The 18,716-nt window shown below is 41.2% G+C and overlaps 2 protein-coding genes across 5 annotated transcripts in view; one reads left to right on the forward strand and one right to left on the reverse strand.

Moving 5' to 3' along the window:
- sh3pxd2ab (SH3 and PX domains 2Ab) overlaps positions 1–9,466 on the forward strand; it is a 54,536-nt gene extending 45,070 nt beyond the window's left edge. For 2 of the 4 annotated variants that reach the window (XM_041946859.1, XM_041946857.1), the window contains 6 exons: positions 1,167–1,250; positions 4,310–4,427; positions 4,517–4,845; positions 4,997–5,046; positions 6,236–6,355; positions 6,541–9,466. In XM_041946859.1, the coding sequence (XP_041802793.1) occupies positions 1,167–1,250; positions 4,310–4,427; positions 4,517–4,845; positions 4,997–5,046; positions 6,236–6,355; positions 6,541–8,469 (2,630 nt within the window). In that variant the 3' untranslated portion in view covers positions 8,470–9,466. The remainder of the gene's footprint in view (positions 1–1,166; positions 1,251–4,309; positions 4,428–4,516; positions 4,846–4,996; positions 5,047–6,235; positions 6,356–6,540) is intronic. The other 2 variants (XM_041946860.1, XM_041946858.1) reach the window with 1 other exon arrangement.
- A 4,046-nt stretch (positions 9,467–13,512) lies between these two features.
- Positions 13,513–18,716, reverse strand: part of neurl1ab (neuralized E3 ubiquitin protein ligase 1Ab) — a 29,820-nt gene continuing 24,616 nt past the window's right edge. Inside the window, exons 5-6 of the mRNA XM_041947920.1 lie at positions 18,300–18,479; positions 13,513–17,645 (exon numbers count right to left, since the gene is read on the reverse strand). Coding sequence (XP_041803854.1) covers positions 17,401–17,645; positions 18,300–18,479 — 425 coding nt within the window. The 3' untranslated portion in view covers positions 13,513–17,400. The remainder of the gene's footprint in view (positions 17,646–18,299; positions 18,480–18,716) is intronic.

Raw genomic sequence — 18,716 nt, forward strand, 5'->3', positions numbered from 1 at the left:
TTTTGATCACATTTTGTGCAAAAAAACCCCCTATTGCTTCAAGGAGTAGTTAGACATTTTTGGCTTCGCTTTTTCGCTTCCTGGAGGAGAGTTATGTCTGTATGGTAAATATTAAACTACAGCCGGTTAGCTTAGCCTAGCATAAAGCCTGACTCTGCCCAACGATTACTAAATCAGTCTACCAGCACCTCTAAGGCTCACAAATTAACACATTTTGTCTAAATTGTTTGGCTGCGACTGGTAATGTCCTGGAGTCTCTGCTGGTTGCCTGGCAACTGCTCAGAGGCAAGAAATGAACTCACACATAATGGTGAATTGACATTTTTACAGGCTGCTTTTTTAATTAAATTAAACAAACAACCTATAATGTGTTCATAAGTCATCTTTAGTGGCCTTTCGACAGAGCCAGCCTTTGTGCTAAGCTAAGCTAAGCTAACTGCTGGGTCACAGTGGCTTCGTATTCACACTCTTCACCTGAAGCGGAGTCTAACTATTCCTGTAAAAGTCTTTGTAATAGTGGCATATGATTTTTTAGCTTGATCACATAAACAACTGCTCAAAGTTCTTACTTTTCACATGTCTCTCAGATGCTGTCTGATCTTACCATCACTGTAAATTAAGAAGAGTATCTAGTGATGAAAAGGACCTTCTTTGTCCTACATAAGATAATTTACAGGAACTACTCCTTCAATTGTTTTGACATGTGACACAAGTTGGCAGAAATCCTTTCCATCACCGCTGTTTTACCTCCAACAGGCATAGGAAAATGTAGACTCTCTGACAACTCCAACCAGCCGCACCGTCAGCTGCTCTATTAATTGGATGGCATTCCTACAGCAGAAATGTGTGTCCCAGATGCTCTAACACAACAGGATGGGAAAACCATTCTAACAACATCCTAATTACAGGCCACAGAGAAGATGTCTTGGTTTAACACTTCCTCTGTAACCTCCGCCCATCCACTCTAACTGTCCACCATGTTTTGCTTTGTGGTCTCGTTTTTATGTCCTCCATGTAGCTAATAATTGCCCCCTCTGGGTTGGATCCACGTCATTTGTGTGCTGTGTGTTTGTGTAACATTTGTGCTTGCTCTTCGTGTCTCCCATGTTTGTTTGTTTGTTTGTTTGTTTGTTTGTTGTCGTCTGGTCACCATGTGTGTCTGTCAGTTACTAAGCGACATAAGGCTCATCTGAAGAGGCTGGACCGGAGATGGACGTTGGGGGGTGTCATCAGCAGGCAGCAGAGCCGAGGTGAACTGAGACAGATGCTGCATCACCTCCCTCCCTTTGTTATCGCTCTCCTCACCCCTCTTATCACATGGCTCAACTCGTCCCTCTCCACATGTACATATTTGCTCAGCCTTTCATCCTGTGTCGTCCTCCAGCAAATGCATTTCTCATAAGCCGCAATCCACCACGACTAACCACTAACTGACGTTAATATGAAATGAGCCTGGAAAGCAAAGGTGAAATCAGCAACTTTTATACACACCAATTATTGATGCTAAGCTCAAATTATGTTACAAAACTGCTCCATGTAAGCGTTTTCGTTATAATTAAACATTGTGTGCCAAAACCAATCTTCCCAGAATCCCAGAAAAAAAAAACCCGTCCCACTCATCTGAAAGTAGTTGCATAATAGACTTTGGAATGCCTCATGCTGCATTTTAGAGCCATATTCTGCTTTTTTATGAGAAAATGAAGCGTGTATGTAGTTTTCTACTGAGCGTGTGTTCTACCAAAGCGTGGCAGAAACAGACATTTATCCTGCTGTGGTGCGGGTAGCAACCAATATTGACAGATAAACAAGAGCCTTATTAATCTGTCACTTATTTAGCAAGAAAATCACATTCTCAGTCACAAAGTTGCACATGTTCTTCTTTTCAAGGCCAAGGTTTTTTGTTTTTTTTTTCACAGGAGATGCATTTGAATCGCTGACAGAGGAGTGAGGATAGGCTATTGAGTTCAGCCCAAACTTTGCACTTGGCAGTGGACTCTGCTCTCTGGAGTGGAGAGAGACTTGTTTCCACCCTAGCACTGAAATCCTGCTTTGTGTTTAAAAAAAAAGAAGAAACGACTGATATTTTGCTGACTCCACAAGAATAATTTATAACACTGATGCAGGCGATGCATGTTGTGGTTAACATAGCATCTGATTCAGAGTTTCCCTTCACTGCAACGCTGGATGTTGTTTGAAAGAGGTTGGTGAGAGGAAAACGGTTTACCAGCCCCAACACAAAGAGGCCGGAAGAACCAGGCAAAAGGAAAATGAAGCATACAGAAATATCTTTGCCCGTGGAGCTTACTGTAGTTTTTGCAAGTAAAGGGAATTACAATCCCACACCCATTAAAGCTCCAACACAACCCTGGAAACGGGTGGAGAAGAGGAAAAGGGAAAAATTTGTCACCAGAATGTTGATTCCTATGCACCAACTGGGAGGACAGCATACAGAACAGGGCCTTTTTATGTGCTCGTCTCCTTCTTGAACACTTCTCCCTGTGCTGTCTGTGTTCAGACAGGAATTGCCATAATGACAGGAAATGATGTCTTTGCTCTGCCCCTTGGCCTCATGGGAATGCATAAATCAGAATGGAGCCTCTGCCCTCTGTTATGTGCTGAGTTGCTCAGAGTCACACGGCCAAGGACACCAGTTGCTCGCTCCGCGTGCTGTGGTTCCTCTTGGTCTGTTCCTTTTTTGAATATCTATGTTAAAGTCGTTGATATTATGGAGAACTACATGTGAAATGTGGGAAGAGAGAGACAAAAGAAGAATGACTCAAACCAGGGATAATTTATGACTGTTGAGTCGATCATCACGATGAGTTATGTGTGACAAGTGATCGGATGTTGGACCTGGTCTGTTCCAGACTGGGTCAGTTACTGTTGACAGTCATCAGATAAAATCCTGCCAGTCGATCTTTGATATTTGTGACTGACGTTGGTGACCATTGATTGAACTTATGTGTTGTCAGAGGGAGGCATATCGGTAAATAAAAAGCTCTACCTGAAATTAGCTTTGTTAGTTTACCCATCTCCAATTCCCTCCGTAGGCTGTCGGTGTTGCCCACACATCGTCATCAAAGATCCCACCCAAAGTTTGCACTTTTTTCTTCTTTTTTCTAGTGTATTTACTTGGTCATGAGGTTGATGCTCCTCCCTGACAGTCAAAGACAAACACATGTGCATGGAAACTGTCTTAATGTGTGGTTTGTCCAGTCTTTCAGCTAGTCTTCAATTTGTCCCAAACATTAAAGGATTACATGTTTTCTATTCTGCCTGAAAACCATACTCACACGCAGATATGTACATTGAAAGCTTTGTTGTTCCTCCTATCCACGCTGACCGTAAAGACATCCCTTCCTTAAGTTATTTTCAATGAAAGTGTCGGGGACAAAATCCATTTGTTTCTGTTTCGTGCAAAGAAACACTGAGGTTACAGCAGTTTGAGGCAGTCAAATCACATGAGTATCTTCCAAAGTTAGTCTTTTTTCTGTCACTGTGTTTCCACAGTGTGTCCTTGCTGAGACATGGTGGAGGGACAGGCTCAAAAAGGCAGAAACTTGTACTAAAAACACTGTAATGTCAGAAGATACCCGATGGCAAGTTTTGGATAAAATGGGACTGTGGATTTTGTCCCCTATCACTTAAACTGAAAATGTTGTAAGAGGCATTTCTTTAAGGCCAGCATGAACAGGAGGAACAGTTAGTGACCAACAGTTTTTTCAATGTGCAGTATTATTTAAAGACAGACTTGAAAAAATGTGACGCTATCCTTTAACCCCAGTAACCCTGTGTTGGGTTTTTTAGACTGCAAAGCAATGATCTAACATATAGTACAATACAGCTGTGTAACTAAGAGAAATACACACTGTTACAATGGCAAAATATTTACTTCTAAATGCTAGAATTAATTATGCCCTGTAGTTATTCACTGCATTATAAAGTTCTCTCAGTTTTCATAAAAAGAAATTGTACCAGGGAACAATTTAACACACATAGCACTTCTGCTTGCACATCTGGCAGCTGAACCCACTGCCTGAGAGCAGAGCAGTTCCTGTATTAAAGAAAAGATATACCTCTGCTCCAGTATCATATTGCAAAATTGATGCCAATGTATCACAAGATAATCTATCAGTGTATATTGCTGTAACTCTTATCGCTTACTACTGCAATATGATCATATAAATATATAAAATCTTCACAAAATATGATCTTTTTTTCTCTTTTTCTTCTCTTTTCCAATGATTATATTGCTTTATTGATCTCACGGCCCTTAAAATCTTGTCATTCTCTGCTCTGGCTTTGGCAGAAGAGAAGTATGTAACAGTGCAGCCCTACACCAGCCAGGGCAAGGACGAAATTGCTTTCGAGAAAGGAGTCATCGTGGAGGTGATTCAGAAGAACCTGGAGGGCTGGTGGTTTATCAGGTAAACCTCTGCTCACTTGCTTCAGACATTTGTTACCATTCCAAAAAGACTGTTTTTTTCATCATATTCTCCTCCAACTTATCTTACAGGTACCAGGATAAAGAGGGCTGGGCTCCAGCTTCTTACCTGAAGAAGCTGAAGGATGACCTCTCTCCCCGTAAGAAGACTGTGACGGGCCCAGTGGAGATCATTGGAAACATCATGGAGATCAGCAACCTTCTTAACAAGAAGGCCTTGAGTGAGAAAGATGTGCAGGCTGAAGGTGTCCCGGAGAGCCCCCAGGTGGCCAGGAAGGAGATCAGCTTGCCAATCCCTTGTGCTGACTCCAGCCCTATTAATACCCCACAGGATGGAAAGAGTAAAGCAGAGCCTGCCTCACCAGCTATAGCCCGCATCGCCCCTCACCGAGTGGAAATTGGTAAGTCATCTCACTGTTTGCATTATTGAATTTTAATTTAAAACTTCTTTAAAACTTTTAAAAAATCTTATTTTTGAATTTCTCAAGTCTAATAAATGTTGTAAATGTAGCATGCATCATGCATGTTTTTCTTCTGTGATTTTTTTCACAGGTTCCCCAGTTCTCAGGCAAAAACCTCCTCCTCGAAGAGATGCAACCCTGGTAAGTGTTTGATATTTTAGCCATCCATCCATCCCTCCAGTCATCCAGTCATTTAAGTAGCTTTTATTGATTGAAGTTCATGCTGCTTGAAAGGCTGCGTTTATAGCCGCTAATAAATATAGCCCCTTGTGAGCAATTTTAAATGGCAGTGTACAGTCTTTACTTCTGTTCTAGGTTAAAGAGTAATGAAAAGGCTCATCAGAGGCATAATGTGTGTATTGAATTTAATTGCAATGAATGGTGATGCACAAGACTTTGATATCTGCGGCTTTTTTGTCGTACAAAGAATTAGGAACAAACAAAGCAAACAACAAATAGTGGAAGAAACTATTCAGATCCTTAAAGTAAAAGTACCAGTCCATTAGTATAAAATATTCCATTAAATTTAAATGATCTGCAATCATTCTACTTAATTGTAAGAAGATATGCTTAATTAGAAGAAGATATGCTTAAAGATATGCTTAAAGTATCAAAATTAAAATTGCTCACTTGTGACTTATATGTACAGTACCATGCATTATAATGCGTCAGTGTGGAAGCAGCATTTTACTGCTGTAGCTGGTTGAGTTTTTACTGGTTTTATTGGTTTTTACTACTCCATATAAAGTTAAATATTGTTGTCCAGTCCTTAGTGGTCAGGCCCCCTCTTAAGTCTCACAAGATAAATGTGAGGGGCCATGAGATGATCAATGGGCTCGAAAAAAGAAAAAACAGAAAAAAAGTTCAGCGAGCAAATGTTGTATTCAGTTCTTGGACTCTTTTCTAATCTTTGCTTTTGTGCTTGTGTGAAATAAAAAATCATTTTACCTTGTAGTGCCTGAAACAATTATTTAAATGAAACCATCTCAGAAGTTTAAAGGTCAAATCTCTTTTTGGTGGAAATGCTAACCAGGAACTGTAGACATTTGAATATTTATTTATTTATTTATTAAGGGGCCTCAAGTCAAGAAAGCTGAAAACTGGTCCAAGTCTTTGACAATATGCTTTATTTTATAAGATTATCGTATGCTTTTGAATGTAAAATCTTAATCTGAAAAGCAAATAGTTACCACAACTGTAAGATAAATGTAGTGGAGTTTAAATATAAAATTAAATGGAAATACTCTCTAAACTAGACTTAAATACAGTACTTGAGTTACCTTCAGCCACTCATAGTATGTCTAACAATGCAAATTTAATTTGTGCTCAGGGATTTCAGTTGCCATCCCCACCAGAGCCCCCTACAGTTGAAGCAGAGTATTACACCATTGCAGATTTCCAGTCCTGTATATCTGATGGTATCACTTTCAATGGAGGACAGAAAGCAGAGGTAAGCACCCTTTTTCATGGTAAACTTCACTAGCACAACAATCTTGACTGACTATATATCTTTTGCTAAATTAATTTATTCATCCTAGCTCAGTGACAACTCTGCCTTCTAAATCCAAATCAAATGAAAATGTACAAAAATGCCTTTAAAGAGAGACTAAAACTCTTTTTGAATATGTATTTTAGGTCATTGAGAAGAACTCTGGTGGTTGGTGGTATGTCCAGATAGGAGAGAAGGAAGGTTGGGCTCCCTGTTCCTACATTGACAAGCGCAAAAAGCCAAACCTGAATCGCAGAACAAGCACTCTGTGCCGCCCAAAAGTTCCACCCCCAGCCCCACCTGTCAAAAAGCAGGACTCAGTGGAGACCGCACCTCCCAGCAGCCCTGGGTCTGAAGCACCAGAGTCCCCTGTATCTCCTGGGAGGCCAGTGTATGAAGAGCCAGAATATGATGTCCCTGCCATTGGTGATCTGGACCTGGAATCTGAGTTTGAGTTTCTGAGGGGAGAAGGGTCCTTGGTGGATGCAAAGAATGAGGATACTTCCTCCGAAAAGGGATCCCACCTGTCCTCCAAGCCTTCTCCGGCTTCCTCACTCCACAGTGCGTCCTTCAAGATGGGTGAGTCTTTTGAAGATGGCCATGAAGGAGAGGGGGAGGCCGAGGGAGAGGATGAGTGTATCTATGAGAATGATGGCTTCCGGCCTTTCAGGGAGACACCAGAGAGGCAGTGCAGCAGGGACTCAAATTCCTCCAAGACAAGTGTTTTGTCAGAAACTGGCAAGACTGCAAACCCAACATCAGGTGGATGGAGACCTCCAGGTAACAAATTCAAGATCGACTTGAATGGGAGCCCATTTTCTGCCAAAGCTGAGGAGGCAGCCAGTCTTAAATCTGCCTCCACTGAGTCAACTCCAGATCTGTCCAGAACCAAGAAAGACCAAGAGGAAACCAAGGCATTCTCTTCCACCAAGTCTTCTTGTAAACTAAAGCCAGTGGTGAGGCCTAAACCACAACTAGCCAAGGCATCTAGTGCAGAGAAGATGGACATCAGCACCTTGAGAAGACAGCTGCGGCCAACAGGGCAGCTGAAGAACGGCACCAAAGCTAAAGGCGAGGACTCTGAGACAGCTTCAGTTATCTCCTCAGAGGACTCCTTCTCCTCTCAGAGCACATCCGATCTCTCCTCCATCTATTCTAAAGGAAGCCGGGGAGACTCTGACCTGGAAGGCTGCAACCTGTATCGCACCACAGATCCATATGAGAAAGCCCAAGAGTCCGAGCTCAGCTTCCCCGCTGGAGTAGAAGTTGAAGTGGTGGAGAAGCAGGAGAGTGGCTGGTGGTATGTCCGCTGGGGAGATGCAGAGGGTTGGGCTCCAACTTACTACCTGGAGCCCATCAGGCAACAAGATGACATGGCAGGGTCGGAATCTGATGGCACCCCAACTAAACCTGGAAGCCTCAGTAAGTCCAACAGCCTTGAGAAGAATGAACAAAGGGTGCAGGCGCTGAACAACATCAACCAAAACCTAAAGAAGGTAACCCCACCCATCCCGACCAAGCCTCCAGGTGGCCTCTCCAAACCCACTGGCTTGTTCGGTTCACGGAAGCAGAATAGTGCCAAACAGCAGCAGGTTGTCAGACCTCAGTCTGTCTTCATTTCAGCCCCAATCAGGGATGGTCCCAGCCCTGTTGGCTCTCTCAGGAGAAACGAGTCCCTCAACTCCACAGACCACCCTCGTGCCAGCCCCACAGTGCGACGCAATGCCTCCTTCGGCACTGTGCCACGTAGCCCGGCGCCAAACAACATAGCACTACCCAGCAGGAACAGATCTGGTACTGGTAGCTCTGAATCCCTTGGCCTCAGCTCTCAGAGGAATGCCCTCCCTGTATCCACAGTGAAACCCAAGCCCCACATCATCCATAACAACCTCAGAGAGGTGTATGTCTCCATAGCAGATTACCATGGCGACGAGGAGACCATGGGATTTCCTGAGGGGACGAGTCTGGAGGTCCTGGATAGAAACCCCAATGGATGGTGGTATTGCAAGATTCTAGACAATGGCAGACAAAGGAAGGGATGGGTTCCCTCAAATTACCTCGAGAGAAAGCACTAGCGCTCATGTGTGGAGCTGGCAGAACTCTGAACATGCGTGTAAAGACTACTCAAACAGATGCATTTATTTTGTGAAAAAGGCTAACCCTAAGACGTTAAGTCAGGATTGAAATCGTACCCGGTACCTTTGCCAAAAAAGAGCAGCCCGACTTTGAAATAAAATGAGACATCTGGTGAAATGAGTCTACATGAGACAGTGCCTGAGACGTCGCATTAGGAGCAGTATATTGGGACTTAATGACAGAGCCAAAGAGAACACCAGAGTGGAAGAATGATTTAATGATATTCTACAGTGGTTACCTTTAACTTGAACCTTTCTCTGTAAGTTTATAATGTAATTTTTAAAAACTTTTTAAGCATTTAAAGCTTACTGCATGTTTGAAATGATTCATTATACTGACGATGCCTTGAGCTGTTGAAATTAAACCTTTTTCTCCTCCTTTCTGTTAAGAAAATCTCAGTTGTTGCCAAAGCTGCTTTGTGTTAGTCTCATCTTGGTGCTGTCTGTTTGCATGTTTTTTTTTTATATCTCTTTATACTGTATGTCACCTTTATGTGAAATATTTTATCCACTTAATTGTATAATATTGTCCTAACGAAACAATTTGTGAGCATCTCTGACAGTATTTTCTTATCCTTAAATGTAAAAACAATCCCTGACGATCTCCCCTGAAACTCTTTTCATTTCAGAGGCTAATTGTCCAAAATCAAAACGTCAGTGAAAATGATATTTATTCATTGCTTAAAAATCATATTACTTATTTTATTATTATTTTAAGAAATTTACTGATTAAAAAAATCACAACCGTTGAAACATTTCTAAAAACTGCTCTTTTAGTCATGATAACATTTTGAATTTCTGCTGGGCAGTAAATTTGACGTAACTCTTCAGCTGCAGTAGTACTGGGATGCTCACTTTTGTTTTATGTTAACTGTGTGACCAGTGATGATAACTGAAGTGCCAAAAGAACGAATTAAATAAATGCACTTTTGAACAATCATCGGTACTTTCTTTCTTTTTTTTTTTTAAATTCTCATCACTCATAGTTACTATTTGCCCACACATCAGGTTTGGTCCTCTTACAATGGTATGCAACCTTTTCTGACATGCACTCCCACATCCTGTCAGATTAGCACAAGTACCTCTTCATCAACGCCAACCGCCATGCTCCAAATATGTTCTTATGAATGGATTATAAACCACATGTTATTTAACAATATTAAAAGGGGATATTTTTACAGTATTTTTTCATGCAGTTAAATTAGCAATGTTTAGGTTGCTCTGGTCAAGTGCATTTGTATCACTAGTAACAGAAACTGGATGTTTCAACTATTATCCCTCACTTTTAGCTAACTAAAACTATTCATTACTTTTAATTACTCATTACTATTCAAACTATTTCCACTGTTTATTTGTTACTTTTAGCCATCTGTTTTAATTATTGATCCAATATTTTAGCTAACTATATAAACTGTTTATCCATTACAATTAGCTATTTCAAATTTTATATGCATTGTTTTTAGTTTACTGTTTCAACTGTTTATCCACTGTTTTATAGCTATTTCAGTTGTTTATTAATTTAAGATAACTATTCCAACTGTTATCCATTACATTTATCTATTTCAGCTTGTAAATCCATTGCGTTTAGCGATTGCAACTGTTTATCCATGACTGTTAGCTAACTATTTCAACTATGTATTCATCTCTGTAAACTATTTTGACAGCTTATTCCTTAACATTATCTAATAATTCCAACAGTTTATGTATTACTTAACCTACATAACTGTTTAATGTCGGTGTTAGCACTGAAGGGAAGGAGAGACAAAGTAAACAAACTCGTGTTGGAGCCTAAATGTCATGGGCAGACAGTGTGTTGTTAATGTTAGAAGCATTTAACTGGACCAGAGGGACATTTGCAGGTAAGTTTACATGCTGTTTAATATGCTGCAGCTAATTAGCTAGCTAAGCCTGCAAACTAACAGCAGTAATGGACTTTTCCCAGGTGAATATTTGTTAAGAAGACTTTAGCACCAAAGCTAATGTTACTGTTCAGAGTCTATGGCTCTTGGGCTGTGAATAGCACACTGCTGTTTCGCTCATTGTGGCTGCTCTGCTCTGCCAATGATAGAGCGCTGATGTCACTGCTTAATGCAAGATTTGATTGGCTGTATCAAAATAAGGTCCACACCTGGCAGCCAGATACCCTAACAGTATTCTGTCGAATCAAAGCAAACGGGGTGCCATCACAAAACCAACAAATGTAAGAAATCTCACCCTTTTTGCATATGTGTTGCTGCAGCAGACAAACACAGAAAATCAGTTGGCCTTTAATGCTCCACATGGCGTGAGAGATGGGAGTAATCAACTGCTAAATTAATTGCAAATCAGTGTGTATAATTAACAGTAGCTATAATGAAAATTTACCACAGGCCAGAATTACAGGTTATGAGCCTCTCAGTTCTGTTGCATTAAAAGCTTTCTGCCTTGGTGAAAGCTCTCAATATTGAATGTGTTTATATCTATAAACTCACATCTGTGCATATGCAATACAGCTGAAGTGCTGGACCAGCTGGATGCTGTTTTGCAAATAAATTAGATCACACTTGGTTGCACGGCATCCCTTTCATTTCTTACCCACAGCACTGAGCCAGATAGTGGTGCAGTTCACTTTGATTGGCCTCCTCCAGCGACTTCTGCTTCAGGAGAACCTTAGATGGTTTTCATTCTGTGGTCACTGGGCTGCTTAATTTAGCATCAACTGACAAAGCAAAAGTTTAAGTTACCACTGAGGAGTTGTAGTCTATAATATTGTCGCCTTCAGCTATAATCAGAGAAACACCAAATCAAAACACTGATGCAGTTTTCCAGTGTCAGACACCGCATATTGCTGATATATTGGATTTGGTGCCTGAAATATAATAAGATTTACAGCCCATAGGAATTTAATGTGAAATATGTCCATCCCACTGGCTGTTTCCTCTATTGGGAATTCTACATTCATACTACACTCACTGGCTTGGAACCAAGTTATGGGTGCCTGCTGATCATCTTTATAACATGCTTTTCTGCTGGCTCTGTGTTAAGTCTGTATTTGCTTTCTCGCTTTGTTTGCTTGCTGTGCTCGTGCAGAGTTTGCATTCATTCGTGTTTTCATGCAAACGGTAAATCACAGGAGGTGGAAAGAGGAAAAAGGAAACGCAAGATGTGTAGTGAGACAAAGACACCCCAAGAAGCCTGCAACTTCAAATGTGATGGTAGTTTGTCAGTCATTGTGTCAGACGTTGTTGTACGGTGTGGTGAAAAACTCAAGACTGTAATGTGTACTGAGTGCTGTGGTTAATTCTTGACCTTCGATATATTAGTTTGACAGCCGAGCCAACCGATGAAGATCATAAGATGTGTTTTAAAGCTCTGAGAAAACTTAGAGTAGCAAGTAGACCTTCAGTCAAGAGGTGTATGTTATTATTAGAGAATGGGGAAAAGGTTTGAAAAAATGAATACAGATCATCACATACAGCGCATAATTCTAGAAAAGTACAGAAAATTGATTTAGTTTCAGTTTTTTTTTTTGTTTTTTTTTTTGTAACATCTTCAAGGTTAAAACTAAATATGTTGGATCTGCCAGCAAAAAAATAGTGATCATGAATATGAATTAACCTCCCCCAGTCTATTTTCATTATCATTCATAAAATGTATAAATGTTTATACTGATAGGGCGGTTGAAAGGTGCGTCCTTTCACTTGCATTGAAAACATTTTTGCTCTAACACATAACTGATGGGTTTCTGTGCAGAAGGTGCTGGAGCAGTTTGTGGCCTCTGGAGGGCAGCAGCACTCAGCTTGTCACTGCAGGCCGAGCGCAACCTCACAGTAACCTTCACCTCCGTCTTCATCAACACAGTCGTTAGATAGTGTCGGGGCGAGATCCCTCGATTGATCTGGCCTACGAACAAAGTTGTACTTTTTAATATAATTGCACTTCTTCTCACAGTCTGTCCCCCGACACTGCGGAGCAGACTGAGGAAAAGATTTTACATCACGCTGAACATCAGAAGCTTAAAGCCTTAACTACAACAGAGGAGAAAACTCAAATTCTGACTGTCTGAAGTCGAGTTAAAATTCATAATCAATAGTGTCGTGCTTTTTCGGAATACAAATTTGATACCTTAATAGAAAGAGTTTGTTTTTGACCAAACAGCTGCCTAGAAGAGATACCACAACACAGCTCAAACAAGTCTGCCAAGCCCTTAAGCCTTCAGAAGGCCGGCAGCCAGGTTCACTGCGAGGTCTGGGTGGAAAGTCTGTGTGTACACAGACACCGGTGAGATATACTGTATTCATGTCACTGTCACAGACCCAGGCTGTGTATTTCCCTCTCAACTCTGAGAACACTTGGTCATGAACGGCAGCCGCTGATGCCTGTTTCATGTCCGGACGTCACAGGCTGTGTTTGTGCCTATTTGAGTGCAGCATAAAACAGTGCTGCATTAGAGCCAGGCCCACAGGGTAGTAAATAACAGATGATGTTCGCTCTGGCCAGGTCTACATACCACGACTCTAAACACTTTCTCTGTGAGTTATAGCTGTTTACTAAAAGCCCTTGCCTTTGTTATTCATATAGTATATGGCTGGGTGTTAGTCAAGTATACTACTGTGGTGAGTGATTGTGTCGGGTGTAAGGCATCTGAAAGATGGCTGCCTTTTTGTTCTGCGCAATTTGAATTTTCTTGCCTAAGAGGTTACATCAACCATTTGTATAATGTACGTTTTGGGAAAAGGTAATTGCACTAATGCTCTCTCATTCCCCATCTTTTGTGCCAGATTGACTTCACTTTCCCGCTGTGCATAAAACACAATAAGCACTGTAGCTGTGAAATGGGAATGGTCACTTTTAACTTGTTATTGCAGTTCGAGTCAGATGCCTGAACCAAAGCAGGGGATTGGCTTTCTTCTGTACCTGAAGAAGAGCTGTATGGGCTCAAAATGTACTTTATTTCATGGAATAAATAAGAGATATTAACAGGCACAAAGCTAGTGAGTCAAATTGAAACTTTATTTAACAAACTGAACATAATTAAACCACTTAAGAATGTTTTTTAACAACTAATAGAGATCCCAGGCCCAGGAAACCAAAGTTACGAGCTGATTTTCTTGTCCTAAATGCACAGTGCCCACCTTCACTTACAACTTGATGGTTTTGTTTCAACAGCAAATATTTGGTCACTTTTGGAAAAAATGGGCTGTCAGAATTATGGCCATACGGGAACTACACACGCCTGCTTCACTACAACACAAATTCAAGATATAATTTAAATATGCACAAGTAGGACAAACATAATTTTATTAACTAATAGGTGACCGATGCCAACTCGACGCGTTCTATTCCCTTTTAAGACCATAGTTTTGTTCATGGTATCAAAACAAACGCTTGACATCTTGGGAAATGTGCTCATTCACTTTCTAAGAGTTACATGAAACGATTGACACAACTCTCATATTAAGTGGCTACAGCTAGTGGTGAGCTGTTAGCTTAGCATAAAGAAAATGGGGGATACAGCTAGCCTGGCTCAACATCTGCCTACAAGCACTTCTGAAGCTCAACAATTAACACATTATATCCTCCCAGGTGAAACAGTACTGTACTTTAGTGTATTAGAAATATCATTTAAGTATAGAAAAGTCATTACAAGTACACTTTACTTTTTGTGCTCAATTTAAAAGTTTGTTTGACATATATTTTTTAAAAGTGTACTTCTAAACAGATGCCATTAAGTTCTACTTAAATGTATTATAAATGAATATAGTAATTCTGTAATACTCAAAGTGGTATTTCAAAATATTTATAAAAAGTGTACTTCATTGTAAGTGTATAAACTGTACTTTTAAAAAATGTAATAAATCACAAATACTTTCAGAGCAATAAATTGTACTTCTGAAATATATACTTATTTTCAAGTCCTTTGTAACACAATATTAGCATGCTCAATTAAAGTGTACTTTAATTCCCCTTCCTTTTAACTATATTTAAGTATATTTCCAACATGTCGGTGATATATAATTGTACTGCAAGTTGTGCCAATTTAGAATAATATTTACAATTCAAGTATACTTGAAGACTACTTGAGTACACTTAAGTATACTTGAAGGCCACAAAAATAGCACAAACTGTACATAGTACATTCTTCAAAAAGTCATATTTTAAGTGTAATATTTTTTTCAACAGGGCTGCTTCTTTAGAACCGTGTAAAAACTTCAAATTCACAGGTTCACAGGGGATGTGTGCTTTGCTTGGCTGGACTATTTTTTGGCTAGCCTGCTGCAACAGGCAACCAGCAGAGATCCACATCCAGCAGAGTTTCTGGATGTGAGCTTCAGAGGTGTTGATAGGCCTATATTGTTTCCGTTGGATAGAGCCAGACAGGCCGTTTCCCCTTGTTTCCAGTTTTAATGCTAATAGTCTCTGTATGTTCATGTACCAGCAATTTCACAATATTATATTACATTTTCACATGGTCATCTTATACATTGCTATAAAAATAGTACATTGATAGTGAAGCAGAATGTTAAAATACTCCACTCCTGCATCCCAAATTGTACTGAAGTGCAGTATTTGAGTAAATGTAGTGGAGAGTGGTATCGATCATCTAATTCAGCACCAGAAAGTTAATGAACACACTTCTCGCAATGTCAAACTTTTCCTTTACGTGAAAATCAGCTGACCCACAAAGCCTTGCAGGGAAGTAAAGTTGTCTATAATCTTTAACTATGCAACAATACGATAAACAATATTCTTACTTTTTGGACAATATAGCCATACATATAAAACAACAGTGAGAAGTCTTAATAGTAGCATTGACAAAATAAATAAACCTCATAATGTACAGTTAATATTACACTCATCGATACTGCTTTTCTATCAAAAATCCTTCACAATGTTTTATTTCTGCAAGGTCATATTTGGTCAGGAGGAAAAACAAAAACAGGTAGAAATGTAAAGGCTGAGCAATAAAATTCCAGTATTATGCAATGCAGTGGCAGAAGGGACAAGGCGATATTCAAACATTTCATCTCGAGCAGTGAATAAATTCACAGGATGATATCGAGCACGCCGAAATGTTGGCTTCGTGCCGGTAGGCTGTGCGGTTACACCTGCTCGTGTCACAATCACATAACAGTGACTTTAAGATGAACATGAGCCTCGGTTTTCACAGTAAGGAGCCTAACAGACCAACGTTTGCCCGGACTTCTCTTTTTAAAGGCACACAAGAAAACTTAACTGTGACTCAAACATAACACAACACGGCTGCTAGTTGTCCCTCCGCGGCGGCGAGATGACTTGGGCTGAAGCTAACACCTTGAAAACAAACAAATCAAGCACTTACTGCTTTACAAATTACTGAGTAATGTTTCATCAAGGCCAAAATTACACCTGAAAATAGCTTGTATTTCTTAACAATTCAAAGCAGTACATAATGCATGAGATTAGTCAAGTGAAAATGTCCTTGAAGTTTGCTTTTACCCACAGAGAGCAGCACTCAGAAACTGATAATGCAAATGAAATTCCCACAATAACAAGCTACATCCTTGTAACTGACTGCACACTGCACATTTTTTTTCCACTTGAAGACACAGTGTGCTGAAATGTCGTCACTGAAAGCAAATAATCATGTTCTTATTGAATGTACATATGAACGAGAGTGCAACCTGAATTAGCCATCTGTAAATTAGTGTTGCGTGGGTTTTTTGCAGTGATTAAGATATTGATTTGTCATCCCTGTGTGCTCTTTCAGCATTTTAAAAATACTTCACTGCCCACCAGTGTTTATTTTCAATTACTTTTGTCCAATTACAGCATCCAGCCGGCGCGCCGAGCAGCAGCCAGAGATGGCGGGGTCGGCTGCCAAGAAGCAGGACATGCAAACCATGCAGGTCCCACATTTTACAGGCCTTCACACAAACTTCTGATGTATCTGGTGTGCCTGAGTGAGCAAACGCTTTCTTTGCGCTGAAACGATGTGCAGACGCTCAGCGAGGGTGCCCCTTCCTCCCTTGTCTCCATCCCAAACGTACAACATCCTCCCGCGCTCCCTCTTCACTGATTTACATCCTCATTCACAGCAAGCATGACCTTCTATGGTGACAACGTTCACACTTTTTCACCCTTCGCACAATCTCACCCTGCTGAAGTTCACACAAGCACAGCAGGTAGTGATTCATCCGACAAACCACTTCACTTATTACACAACGGAGTTCCTTTAAGGATTTCTTTACCCTTTAGGTTTAGGCGCGTTTAGGAGCATTCAAAACTTTTCACCACAAAAACGTCTTTTTACTAATTCCTCACCGAGCTCTGGAAGCATTCAGGAAACCTTGATTTTCCCTCAAATTTAGTAGAGAATGGATTCTTACCCTAAAACAACACTTTTTGACCCAACGCTCTCTGACAAGCAGTGAAGGAGCAGCTAGTGAAACCGCAGATTTGTTTTCCTTGTTTCTTCCGCAGCTCTGGACAATTTTACCTTGTCTAAAACTAGCTAGCAGCAGCGCTATCACCTGCAGAATGAAGGGTAGCTCTACAGGAAGTGGGACAGATTCTTCAAATTGCTCTTTCTCTTCCGCAGATGCACAAATCACAGTCACTGGATAGTAGGTCAAGGTGGGAGGTGTTTGGCCTGTCTGCAGTCACTGCAGTTGATCCCACTATTTTTCTCTGATGGTCTGAGGCATCCCGGGCAGGAGCGGCTGTGAGCTTTCCAGGGATGTGCATTAGACATAACATAGGGAAAAAGTCCTGCTGTGGAGTACCTGAGCCAGACTGCACACACAAACAAGTGGGGCTTTCACTTGCGCCATGTCCGTCTTTACGAAGTCTCACATGGCTTTGACCACCTCTGAGCCGAACTGACAATGCGACACATGGTCCGACACAAGCCTACGTGCTCCTGTAGGTCTTGATGATATCTTTGATTGTCCTCCTGCAGATGGGGCAGCACGCGTTGGCCATCTTCTTGAGTTTGAGGCCACAGGTGTAGCAGAGACACATGTGTCCACAGGCGTAAAGGACCGTGTCCACCGCATTCTCGTAGCAAATGGTGCATTCGTCACTCCACGAGCCCGAGCAGGACGGGAAGGTGGGGGACTCTGGGTGGCTGGAGAACGGAGAGTTCGGGGTTGTACCTGAGGTGGCGAGAGAAAAACAAATTAGAGGCGTGTTTGGGAGTGTGAGATAACAGAGCAAGAAATTGTCGAAAAATGGAAGAAACTTCCAGGTAGTTCAGGCAGACACACACTAACTGCACCATGTATCCAAGGCACCTTTTATTTAAGCTGTCAATACCCTGCCCACTGTTAGTCTCTGCTAATGAAGCTTCAGGACGACTTCATGGGGGAATAATTGCGTTTCAGTCCTCGCTCCTTCTGCTTCCATTATCTGCCAGGAGCTTTGCTGTCATGCTGTCTGCAGCCTGGGACTGCATTGACATCGAGGATCACTGGTTCCCATCACCAAGGTAAATATTTGGCTCATGTGCTAACATGCGGATTGTGAGTCGATGTGTTGGCGCTGTTCAGTCGGTGTTTGCGTGCTCTCCGGCATGTCTGTGTTTTAATCAATTTCATTAGCAACAAAAGGGATCAACAAGAAAAAAAAAAGTGGACAGGAAATGCTTGGCATATGTAAATGCTTGAATTGGTGGCCTGGCTTGTGTGTGTGTGTGTGTGTGTGTGTATATATATATATATATATATAGTTATCACAGAAAAAACAGAATTCTCTTTGCACAGTTTATGCCTGGAAAGGATAGAGGAGTAAACTGGAACACTTGGACGAACCTGTGGAGGAAGAAAAGACTGTATGGTAGTTGGAGTTGAGGCTTGAATTGAGGTTGATGTTCAACGGTGTGTTGAGGTTGGGCTCAGAGTTGCCGCTGCAAAGCATCGTGGGGGTGTTGGGCGTGCAGGATGGGGAGCTGGGGACCGACGGCCCTCGAAGGTCCGGGTGCAGAGATGAGCCTGAAAGTGCAGAAGAGACGCTAAAGATGATCTATGAAAGCAAGAGATTTCTGTGTTCAAAAGAGCCAAAGCAATGCTTCCGTGACTGAGAATGAAATATTTCCATCATTCACACTGCGCATGTTGAGTCAGAGCTGATAATTAGCAAATGGAGGAGAGTGGATGTCTTGTTGCATCTCTCACTGTCTCTCTTACACACACACACACACACACACACACACACACACACACACACAC

This window comes from Chelmon rostratus, chromosome 11 (assembly GCF_017976325.1).
Source record: "Chelmon rostratus isolate fCheRos1 chromosome 11, fCheRos1.pri, whole genome shotgun sequence".
In the NCBI taxonomy this organism is placed as follows: Eukaryota; Metazoa; Chordata; class Actinopteri; order Chaetodontiformes; family Chaetodontidae; genus Chelmon; species Chelmon rostratus.